At 41.5% G+C, this 12557-nt stretch overlaps 1 protein-coding gene across 1 annotated transcript in view; it reads left to right on the plus strand.

Annotated features, from left to right (window-relative positions):
- The window catches only part of NTN3 (netrin 3), a 33180-nt gene extending 20875 nt beyond the window's left edge, over positions 1–12305 (plus strand). The window contains exons 3-7 of the mRNA XM_053471495.1: positions 1986–2174; positions 4213–4362; positions 4892–4945; positions 8445–8519; positions 10844–12305. Of these exons, the coding sequence (XP_053327470.1) occupies positions 1986–2174; positions 4213–4362; positions 4892–4945; positions 8445–8519; positions 10844–11172 (797 nt within the window). The 3' untranslated portion in view covers positions 11173–12305. The remainder of the gene's footprint in view (positions 1–1985; positions 2175–4212; positions 4363–4891; positions 4946–8444; positions 8520–10843) is intronic.
- The last annotated feature ends 252 nt before the right edge of the window (positions 12306–12557 follow it).

Here is a 12557-nt window from a genome sequence, read left to right on the forward strand (position 1 = left end):
GCACATGTGGCTTATGAAGGCATCAGGCCCCCAGAAGCCATAAAAAAAAGGTCTGAAAATTAGAAATAGGCTTAACAAGAAAAAGGGGTCGGTGTGGCAGGTCTGGCACAGGGTCGGCAATAAGGCTTTCTGGTGCACAGGACCCCAGCGTTATTTAGGGCTTCTTGCCGTTCCTGCGCCGCCTTCCAATTAGTTCGCGCCCGAGTTGACCATTTCTTTTTTTGTTCTTGCACCTGGCTCTGTGGGCTAGCGAGAACACCCAACATCTGGATCACCCTAACCTGCCACCAACACACACACTCTATAGGGAAAGAAGGGAGAAAGCCCCACGCGTGTACTAAATACACATAAACATGTTTATACACGCAAACACGCCTCTGTGCAAACACGCGGAAAGACGTAAACTCATTTCTGAAACCACGCGCACAAAATAAATACGGTCCCGGAGATATGTCATTCGCATTTCCCGTTGGACACACATTCGGCTTGTTAATCTCCATCAGCATATAAATACATAAAAGGAACTTTTTGGTTTTTTTTGTGTATATACTTTTCGCTGTCTTCTGCCACACACGCTGCTAAACATTTAAACAGAAAGTCACAGACAAGTACGTACAGACACGGACAGACACTGCCAATTAACACTGCGGCTGGCAGACAGAGCGGGGATCTCTGAAGGCAGCTGGCAGGGGCAGGATTCATCCTACTTTCTGGGCAGGGTCGACATCAGGGGGTACAACTAGTACCTGTGTACCCCGGCCTCCCTGATCTTTGACTGGCCCACACATTGGCCCTCATGGCTCGCTTCCCGAGTCTAGGTCCTTGCAGGCTTTCGCACTCAGATGTCTCCATCCAGTGGCCCCTTTCCAATGGTAGGAGCTGGGGGTCCCATTGCGGGCGGGGAGGGGGGCAGGGGCTCATGTCTTTACACTTGTACTGGGCCCCAAGATTTTTGATGGTGGCGCTGCTCCTGGGGTATATATATATGCATATACTATATATATATATATATATATATATATATATAACATTTTAAAAGGCACCTTAGTTTATCCAACTTCATGCTTATTCCGGTATTATTTTTTCTAGTAAAGAAAGCGTAAGTGGGCAGGGAAATGTGTAATTTATATATAATGTGTTTGTCCTCTATCTATGAATGGATTGAAATGTCGAAATATGATGAAAAGGTTCCCCATCCCGCGTCCTCTATGACTATTTGTCTGGCTGTCAGCGGTGACTCTGTTTTACTCCTGTCAATCAAGTTTTTGGGGGGTTTTTATTTCTCATACTGTTTCAGGCTCTCCTTTTCAAAATTTTCACCCGATTATTGCTCAGTTTTTCTCTTTAATATTTAACTTTTTCGGTGTACAGCTTCAGCCTGAGTGTGAAGCCAGTGGGTAGGTTTTTAATAAGCAGCATGGGAATTTGTAAGAACCACATTAAAATCGCCTGCCAATTTCACCCTGGCATGGAAACCCAGGAGTACTTAGACATGCTGATAGTGCAAATATTTCATTAAATGCATTCAAATAATATTCCAATGTGACATTTATTAAATATATTACCTCAATGCTTGTACCCTGGGAAATAAAGTTTTTCCAATATTTTTTTCTTTTTAATGTTCTGTAAATTTATTGTTCGTCAGCGCTGATTGGAACCCTTTGAGAAAATGCCTTGAATTACAGTAATAGTTAATATTTCATATATATTTTTTTTTTTCGAACTGAGAAAATTAAATGTATCATTGCCCGTATTGAGTGGAAATGGCGTATTTCAAGAAGTTAGTGGATTTAAAACTTGGCATTCCGGCAAAGCTAGTATGGTCAGATATGGTTAGAGAATTAGGTCCTGTATAAGACTTTATTAAAGTAAAAAGAACTTCAAGTTTTAGGCAATATTTCAAAGATTTATCAAGCTGGGCAGAGCTTTTTTTCGCAACGTTTGATGAAACCGCTTATGGGCTTGTCTTTTTCTCTTTTCTGCAGCTTGCACCTGTAACCTGCATGCCCGCCGTTGTCGTTTTAATATGGAACTCTACAAGTTATCGGGAAGGAAGAGCGGCGGGGTATGTCTCAACTGCCGGCACAACACAGCAGGGAGGCACTGCCACTACTGCAAGGAGGGATTCTACAGGGACGTCAGCCGCCCCATCACCGACCGCAGGGCCTGCAAAGGTGGGTCTTCCTCTGGAACAGTACTTTTATCTGTCAAGGGGATACGTTCATGAACACCGGGCCTTTAATTTAAGATCTAAGAATGTTGTGTATTGAGGGAACTTAAAGCGTAAAAAAGATCCCACCAATACAGAACGAGTGTCACTGATTTTATTTTAAAGTTCAGTGCTTCAATGTAAAAAAAAAAACAGGTGAAAAATGGCGTTAGTGACCTTAATGGCCAAGGCAGCCACCAGACCCCCCAGGTTTTCGTCTATGGGGGGGCCGCACTTCCTGAATGGATATGTGACCCCTTCCTTTCTTCCCCAGTCATAAGGGGAAGGTCCTCCGGAACAGTCGTCTGAGAGAGGGTAGCACAAAGCTGCCTCCCTCACCAAAAAACAAGTGTCGCTTATAGTAGATCCCCCCGTACAAAGTGAGTGTCACTCACCGTAGAACAGTCAATTCTTGGCATTCTGTTTCATAGAAAGCATATTTCACTCATGGGAACCACCTGTTATTCCGCAGACAGCGATCATAATTCTAACATCTGCTTAATTTTTTCTCTCCTTATTAATATGTCCGTTGATGTGCCAACTCTACCAGCCTTGCAACGTTACGCTACATCTCCAGTATACCCGAATGGAATCCTGAATCCCATTTTTCACCAATCTAAACTCAACCCTTTACTTACTTCTTAACTTTTTTTTTCAAATTCCCTAACACGTTCTTTTTTCCACCGTTAAAATGAAAAAAAAGGGAAAAATCCTGGAAAGAATTTCTCTCTCCCCTCTTTTTTTTTTCCTGTCCCATAACAAGGTGGCAATTAGTTTCTCCTAATGAGCCCTAACGTGCCCCCCTCCCCCTCTGCTCCTTTCCTCTGCCAGCTTGCCATTGGCTAAATGACTCTACCAGCTGTGAGTTTCCCCATTTGGGCTTAAATTCCTCCCATTTTTCACACGGAAAATACAGCCCCGTCTTATAAACAGCTGCAGCTGAGGTCGCTGGTGCGAGAGGGTCTAAAGACAGCTGTTTTAAGGACCTCCTTTTACATCATAAAGGTTTTTTCGACATACTCCTTGGAATACAGCTCCCCCCTGTGCCAAGCAAGCCTGTAAACTATTTACTGCCCCAAACAAGGGGTATCAAGCAGAGTAGTCACATAGACTTACTATAAGTATGAAGCAATCGCGACAAAATGTATTTTGTAAGTTTAAATAAAACATTTTGCTGGCAAAACCTACATATATTTCATTGGGACAAAGTAGCTCTGCTATTGTAGCCCCTATTTTAAAAGCTTCCTATAATGGGCTTTAAAAAAACAAGATGGTTTCCACCTATTTGGGTAATAACAACATCTATTATAAATTTTCCGATTTGGTTATTTGCGGGAGCGTATGCTAAAAGCGCTCTGAATCCACTGGGAGAAAAGCGATGTATAAATAACTAAAAAAAAAATGATTATTTCCTCATTTTGGTTTTGCAGATTGCAGGCAGTTTCTGTAGGTACGTTTAATGTGACAACAATGTAGCAACAGATCCACAACAAAGATATATAAATCTAATAAAAAAGAACAGCAATGAATTAGGCAGTCTGCTATGTAACAAGAGCCTAACCGAAGAGCTATCGGTGATCTAGGCCTGGAGGGAAAGGTACGTCTCCAAGGATTGTGAAACAACTACATGGTAAAGGAAAAAATGAGTATTTGGATCTCAGATTAGTTATCTGCTTTTGCAACAACATCAACTAAGGAAATAGCGGTCAGGAAGTCAGTCACGGCTGCTTACATTTATTTTAATGGGAAGATCACATTTGTGACCAGACTGCAAGGCTCATGGACCAAAAGAGTGATTTCTCGCTAGGCCTAAGTCATGCTTGCTGAACAGGGAAAAATGGATGACCTCATGTTCGTCTAAATGCGATGAACATAAATAATACAGGACTCAACACTCACACAGAAGGCATCAAAAAAGGGCAAATGTATGATTTTAAATGTATAATGTCCCTCTTATGATATAGAGAGAGATGCGTTAATTAATTACCCTGTTTATCTTTCAGCCTGTGACTGCCATCCGGTGGGAGCAGCAGGTAAGACCTGCAATCAGACCACAGGGCAGTGCCCTTGCAAAGATGGCGTGACTGGCCTAACTTGCAACCGCTGTGCCAAAGGATATCAGCAGAGCCGATCACCCATCGCACCCTGTATTAGTAAGTTCACCATTTCTGCTTCTGTGCTGTTATTTCATATTATAGACTAGGATGTATTTTACAATACTAACCACTTTGCGGTTAAGTAACCTTTCTTTAGTACCATGTAAGTCAACTTTCTTCTACTGTGCTGCGTAGTCTTCATCAACCATTCTATTGAATGTTGTAACCTTTGTGTTCTATGTAGTCTTTTCTTTAATGCCGTGCAACGTCTCACTACAGTTATGTCTAAATACATTCTAGAATTCCTTAATATAACACTCTTGGGTCTATTCACAAAACAAGAAAGTGTAGGTCATCCTGCTTAGTGGACATCTTTAAAGTGGAACTCGACGGTGGTCGATTTTAACTTTTCAGCAAATTGAAGGCTCTACAGATGACTTCCAATGTCCAATAAATAGACAACCGTAGGGGACTCTGAGTACATGCTTAACCTACCTTATGTTGGATCCATCTCTGTGTTCTACCTAACTGAGACTGAGTACTATTTTACCTCCACTTTCTTACCTATTTCGTCTGTTTTTCTCAGAAATCCCAGCTGTGGTCCCTACGCCCGCTCTCACCAGTACAGAAGAGCCAGCAGGTAAGTTACACCAACTGTAGGGAACAGAGGTGGGGGGGGCTCCTTCTCTTATAACCATTTTCAAATAAACTAAATGACTACGTCTGCCAGTTCACTATGTCAGGAGGAAGATGGAGAATGCCAAGCTTTTAAAGTGTTCATCAAAACACTGGGATTTTTTTTCCCCTCCTCATTTTCCGAGACAAGCTGTTCAGAGTAAAATATTTTTCCAGGCTTCCAGCCAGAGTATATGCCAGGCCACGGGGGGTGGGATAGTTGGGGGGGAATAAAGGGGTTAATAGTATCTGGATCCTCTCCCATTTTTTTCTTTACATGAAAGAAAGAAGTGAAAAAGCTAGGAGAGGGCACACAGGGTTATAGTTGAGTACTCGGCGTGACAAGGGAGTAATAGAAGAGGTCAGTGACGGAAACAGAGGCGCAACAAAGTGACAAGAGCAGCAGTTGACTGAAGGAATCAGTGATGGAGGCAGGACAATGATGGAAAGGGGCATTGGTGTAGGTAGGACAGTAACTTAAGGGGTCAGGAAAGCAGGCAAATGACAGAAGAGGGAGAGATACAGAAGCAATTAATTATTGGTGTATCCTCTACCTAAGGAACGGAGATCTAGTTTCATCTAAAGGCGGGATGCATCAGAATGGTTGATCACATAAATAAGCATTGTCACCTACAGCGGTCTGATAGAAGTCATAGCCAGCGTGTCAAATACCTGTGAATGGAATGAATGGGTGCTCTCCGCATTGCACATGGCTTTATTACAGAACAATGTGACCGGCCTCCCACAATCCCCAAAGAATGTGTTGTGATCAGTACTAAGACTCTTATTTTACCTTTTGGCTCTGCCCCAGCAAACAGATCCAAGCTTATTGTCTTTGGGCACAGAAGGGTTAAGAGACCTGGCATTTAAGGGACGGTGGGACCGTCTCTGCCCACGTGTGGTTGCATGTTGTGTACTGTGTACCACTGCTCTCTGATGCTATGTCTGAGGATGGGGGGGGGGTAGTTGGTCAAAACTCTTACTCAGAACATTCCTGTGGTTTGGGTATATTAACCCCTGAACAACAGAACAACACCAGGTTTCTAACATCCATTAATTTAGTCAGTAGCAACTACTGTTAAATATATGGTAATCAGCTTATTAATATACAGTTTAACTCTTCCCTGCCAGTCCTCCTAGACAATGAACTAGTACTTACGCAAATAATGTAGTAATTGCATAGATACTAAGACAGTGGTCCTACACATATAAAATGAACCAGCACACACACATAGATAGAAGCTATAAGATAACTGAAGCTACTGTACATAGATACTAACGCAGCTTTCTTATATATATATTATCTTATATGGCACACATTGAACTGTATGTTAACCTAGAAATAAAATGTATATTGTGGACAACCTGACATATATATATATATATATACGCATCTCCACCCGTACATCCACTACACCCACCCAGTACCAATTAATGTTTCGAAATCAAATTCCAAGCTGAAAAAAAAGAAATGATCCCAAGTAATTGAGTACAAGGTGTATATCCTGGAAGCCTGAAACAGTGCCTTTTTTTCACTAGTCCCCTCCAGCCGATTCCTCTCTCTCTCTCTGTCCTGTAGTCAGGGTGGAGGCCCGTTCAGCTCTGTTTGCACTGACATTTTTTTGCAAGGTTCTCCCCTCATTTTCTGAAACCAAATCTGCCGGCGGAAATAATGAGCCTTTAACCCCTTGAGTGCTGGGTAATAATTTACCTCTTGGCCAGAGGAGCTCGGTGGTGTAGTATAAACACAGAAAGGAGATGGTCGGGAATATCCTAAGTTAGCAGCAAGCATTATTAGAAAACATACAGATGTGTATTATTTGCCCTGAAGTGTGATAACCTAAATATACAGCGGAATGTATATGTTATGAGACTGAAACGTGTAATAAGTTAAATTAATATATTTCCATTTGTAGCAAGATTTAAAAATTACAAATCATTATAATCATTACTTTTAGATAGAATATCTGGCAGATATATAAAACACAAAATGGGTTTATATAATAAATGATAATATTCAGAATATATAATAAAAATATACAATTAAGATATAGTATAATAATACTGCATTGACTAAGGTCTTTAAAGGAAAGGGTTATTTAGGGAATTGGGTTTTAGAATCTTAATCTGATTTTATATGTGAATAGAGTCTTTAATTAATACTTGGATTCAGGGACTCGCTCTGCATGGGACTAGTACAAAACAGCTAAAACTGATCACCAGAGAGTTAAAGAGGCCACCTCTGGTTCTTCAGCTGATGTAGACTGTAGTCCAGGTGTGATGGGTGTTAGAGTACCAGAGTTTTTGCACCTCCCCCAACTCGTTGGTGCAATAAGAGTAATCGACAAAATGTTCTCTGTAAAACAAGCTCTTAGATTTACTTATGATTTTTTGCATTGTAAAGGTGTAAGGCATAAAAGTTTAAGCGTATTTCCGTTCTGTGGGAAACATTTTTTCATCCACTATGCGGGCTACCATCATATTCAGCACCGGCGCCACACGGAAAATCACAACATTTCGCAACATTCCGTCAGGCTACGACTCTCTTCACAATGAGCTGTACACAAACAATGGCTTCCCGTGGCAACAGCTTCATTCAAACACCGATACAAAAATATCCAGCACGACAACGATTTATATACGGTGTCCGGGTTCACACCAGCACCCTGGCATAGAGAGCTCTATACCGCTCCCACCATCCGTGACAGTCTAAGGGTTAATGCGTTGGTCTCGCTAACGGAAATACTTTTTAATCAGCATTATACTGACTGATAATTCCAGACTTAGCTCCTTACTCAGTAGGGAGCTGAAGCCTAAAGCTGTACCTGCCTGTGCCGAACTCTAACCTGGCATGTGACTATATTTTCAGTGTCGCCCTGGCACCGCTCCTTGGCACTTCTTAACCCCCCCCCCGAACAGATGGCCTTTTCACCCTGGCCTGGACCCAAAGTATGTTTGGAGATACCTCCTTTCTTCTATCTGGCCAGCTTCATTAAGCGTCACGCCTCACACCATGGCATACCATTCATCGTCAGAATGAAAATATACTTTGTGCACCTATACAAATATCAAATGTTGATCTGAGCACTTGACATCCATCTCAAAATCCAAAATGTGCCCAAAGCGGTTTAAAGATTCTAAAGCTGGAATGTACCAGCTTACCCAGCTGTTTTAGGGCTCATACATTTTTTGCCAAAGCCTTTATCTCATCATTGAATTAATATTAAACTCAGCGGGGTCCATGCTGCAGAGAGACTGTGCCGAGTTAAGTTACCAATTCGAGCAAAATTAAAACCTGGGTTGATAAATACTGGATTTATATAGTCACTCTAAAGTGGACAGGGCTGGAACTAAAAATTGACCCAAATTATTCCCCATTCTAACCTATTCCAACCCATATTGACTTCGCATTAAGCTTTAAGAACACATAAGCTAACACTTTATTTTTGGTTCTTTGTCATCAGATTGTGAGCAATATTGCAAACCTCCAAAAGGAAACTACAAGATCAACTTGAAGAAATACTGCAAAAAAGACTTTGGTGAGTACCCATTTATGACGGTGATTGGACAGGGAAAGCACCCTAAGGGTTGTGGAGTCTTGAGGGTAACAGATGAAGATTCTGGAGAATGCACTCCACATCATACAGATCAGTATACTTAGAAATATATATTATGGTTATCTATGTTAATCCTGGTTATTCTTAACACTTTGCATTTGAAGTGTCCATTGGCAGGTAAGTGGTTCAGTAGGATGCTGGTGCCAGAATTTGTGCCAAGATCCTTGTTGAGTATGAGTGCAAGGCTTTAGCACGTGGCTTGGAGGAAGGGTCACTGCGAGTGCAAGAAGATCATAAGGGTTGATGTGGTTGATTTGCAGGATTTATGTGAGTTTGAGTCCGCTGCTCACTTAGTTAAAAAGTTTGTCGCACTTTGTGAACTGTTTCCCTGGCCTCGTTGCCTTTTTGACAGACGGAGAATTGGCATTCCAGGACCCTCCAGTAGCAAAGGAGTAAAGAGAGGCTCACACAGGGGAGATGCCACTGGGCTATAAAAGGCTATAAAAGGGCTCTGTCCTCATTAGGGTGAGAGGAAATAAAAAAGCCCCCTTGCCTGTTTATTCACGGGACAATCTCATTCCGCCTCTCTTTTTTCTTCCATCTCCCCTCTGTCTCTTTTCCCCTTTCATTAGTGTCCTTTTCTCTGTTTGCCAGAAATGTTAAAAAGGATATCGCCTCCTTAAAAAAAAAAAGCAAATATCCATGGGAGGGAACCGTATGCTAATTATATGCTAATAATCACCTGGCTGCGCTGCCATTGGACAGAGACTGATGGTCCTAATCAGTGTGACACGGTGACCATTCATCCTGAACGCGGAGGGGAAGCAACACATTGATGTATGGCAGGGGCTCTTGGCGTTCAGAGAATAGAGAAGGCGTTATGGGTCTGTGAGACAAGAGAACCTAAACCAGGCCTCCCCAAGCTGTCCCTGTCACCCGCACAAAGACCCCCTGCTGATAAATGGAGCTTTTTGGAAGTAGGGGGTAGCAGTCTCATACTATAACCTCAGCCCCCTTAGAGACATTATGTGCTTGGGTTTTTAAGTTGACAGTACATAGAGGGTGTTGTCTATATGAATCGAAGCGCTGACCCGCCGCACTGGCAAACACAATATTCTCATAGAAAATACATGTTTTATGGGTAATAGGGTTTATTGGGGCTCTTGGGATAATACATGGTAATTTCACAGAAAGTCTGTTTTATCACAGAAATGATTTTCTTTTAATTATTGCTGGGGACAAACGATAATTTAAACAAACTATGGTACAGTGTCTTCCTCGGGTTTCTATCACATGCGGCTGCCCTCTTTATCCAGCTTATAATGGGACCTTTGATATATTGTCTCAGGTTAGGCAGCTACGGGAAGATGTGCTAACCCAGCGCACGGTCTCAATCCAAAAGCTGGATTCCGAAATAGACTTTAAGATTTTGTTTTAGATTGTGAGAGAGAAGCAAAAGGAGACCAACGCTGATATGTATACTTTCATGGAACCCATTAAAGAACAAAAGTAAGCATATTTTAGCAGTGAAAGAATTGTTGGATGGAGAGGCCAGTCATGAAGGCAGCTGAATTTTGAGGATACTAAGTGGATACATTTCAGCCTTGAGGTCTGGCAGCATTCACAATTTCAACTAGTAGTGTAGTAAGCAACGCATCAAAGAATTGGCCACTCCAGCAGTGCCCATATTAGCGATTCCACCATCTGGCACATCATTTAGATGCAGAAGCACCGGTACGAATTAAACGGACCGTGATACAACACAAAGCTAATCGTCTCCCACCCATGGCATCGTCAGCTGCTTAAAAAATAAATCGATGCTACGATCAAGTGCTGATTAATCATTGGAAGGTTTTATTGCTTTTGCAGAGCAGCAGACTAAACAGGATTCTAAAATGCGTTTGTTTTCTAGCCCACGGATTTTCTAGTCTACAGAACGGAATTGTAGAAATATTCAATGCCTAAAATTAATTGGCATATTTATTCTGTCTAATTGCTGTTTTAAAATCTTGAATCGTGTTCATTTAACGAGAAATAGAAATTTAGAATACATTTAGAATAAAGCCTGAAGGGTGAAAAATTATTTAGAAGAAGCAGGAAGACAGAATTTAAACACAAAGAACGTAGGGGTCCATGTATAAAAATACATATAGCATAATAGAGCAAACACTCATAACCCAGGCAGCATGAACCTTTGCCTTTGTGAGGGATATGGCCTTTTGTCTGTATTAGATTTTTATCTGTTTTTCCAGGACATAAATGGTTTGTTTTTGGACTCTAATTGAAACTCTCTGTCTCTATTACAGTGGTCCAAGTGAACGTGTTAGAGATGGAGATGGTTGGATCATGGGCAAAGTTTACTATCAACATCCTCTCTGTCTACAAGTGCCGGGACGATAGAGTAAAACGTGGGGACAACGTCTTGTGGATCCACATCAAAGATTTGTCCTGCAAGTGCCCTAAGATCCTCCTGAGCCGTAGATATCTGGTGATGGGCACCAGCGAAGGCCCTGGAGAAAGACCAGGTCTGACAGCAGATAAAAACAGCATGGTCATCCTTTGGAGGGATGCATGGACCAGACGCCTTCGGAAATTGCAACGCAGAGAGAAGAAAGGAAAATGCCTGAAACCATGAGGGACATCCTAGAAGAAGGACTTTGACACTCTGTAAATTTATATATGACCTTTAATGCTTGGGACTATGGACATCTTTGGATTTTAGCCAAATAAGAGGCTCTAATGGTTCAACCCAGACGAGATCCATTTGTGGAAGGAGACTTCTACTTCAAGACCCTTTGCTGAGGCTCACATGCAAGCTATGGCCGTATTATTAACAATTTGTCTGTACAGTAGGTCTAACCTTCTCATTCTCACACACTGGGAGACAAAGTCACTCATAATATACCCGCTGACTAATTATAACCCAAAGGAATCATAGATCTATAGAGCATAGTTCTAATGTTATGCCCCAATTCCCTGGATTAGCAGCTGCCATCATCCGGTGTACAAAAAAAATCGATTTCAGACCTCTATGGATTGTTCTGATATGGTGACCTGGCGTCACAAGACAGGAGTATAGTCATTTTACATACAAAGGTCAGGAGTCTATGAGATGCTGATGCCCAGAGCCCTTTTTGACCCAATTGTATTTCTGATGAAATACTTACTGCGAAAACTAAAGGACCATGAGAATACCTGAAATTTCAGGGGCATTTCTTAAGATAAAATACACCTCTTCTTCTATTGATATGCGTTTTTATCGACCAGAGATGGACTACAAAGCTTTACGGAACCCTCGGTCGGTATAAATTGTATAGGAGAACCGGTTTGTGATATGGCTGGAGTTTCAGTAACACATTACGGACTCTCGTTTCTGACATGGAACATGCTTTCTGTTCTTTCAGTCTGCTCTTCATTCATTGACTTTAAATTAGAATTATCGCTTGACCTGGAGTACAGACTCTAGGATCTTTTATTATACACACATAACATTTTTATGTAGCTATGAAGACCTGCAGAGCCACACATAGTGTCTCTGCCAAAGAACAGAGAACGTATTTCCGGGTAAATTCTTCCTGGCCGAGCATCATGCAGAACAAAAGACTGGATCTATGCGTGTATGTAAAAAATATTAATGTTTGTTAAACAATGTAACATAAGAGTTGCTATGTTGTGTTCTGGCTAAAACCTGTTAATGTAGCCTTTGTACATAGGTATGTTGTATGTTCCCTGTGTAACATATGTATACAGATTACTTTGCTCAGTTAATACTATTGTCTACTTACCTCTATTCTAAACACAGTGAATCTTTTAGACCGACGTAGGACTACTAGGCTTTTCAAATGGTACTAATTTTAGCCAGGGCTGGGTTTCCCATAACACATACTACAGAGCCTTTCTCCAGTTTGTGAGGTCCCACAGGAGACAGATGGATGTGACATTTGCCACATTTCACCTATTTCAGGTGAAAATCACTGCTTTGCCCATTTTCACTTTCATTCTACAAAAGAAAATATTTTA

The sequence above is a fragment of the Spea bombifrons genome, chromosome 7 (genome assembly GCF_027358695.1).
Source record: "Spea bombifrons isolate aSpeBom1 chromosome 7, aSpeBom1.2.pri, whole genome shotgun sequence".
Taxonomy (NCBI): domain Eukaryota; kingdom Metazoa; phylum Chordata; class Amphibia; order Anura; family Pelobatidae; genus Spea; species Spea bombifrons.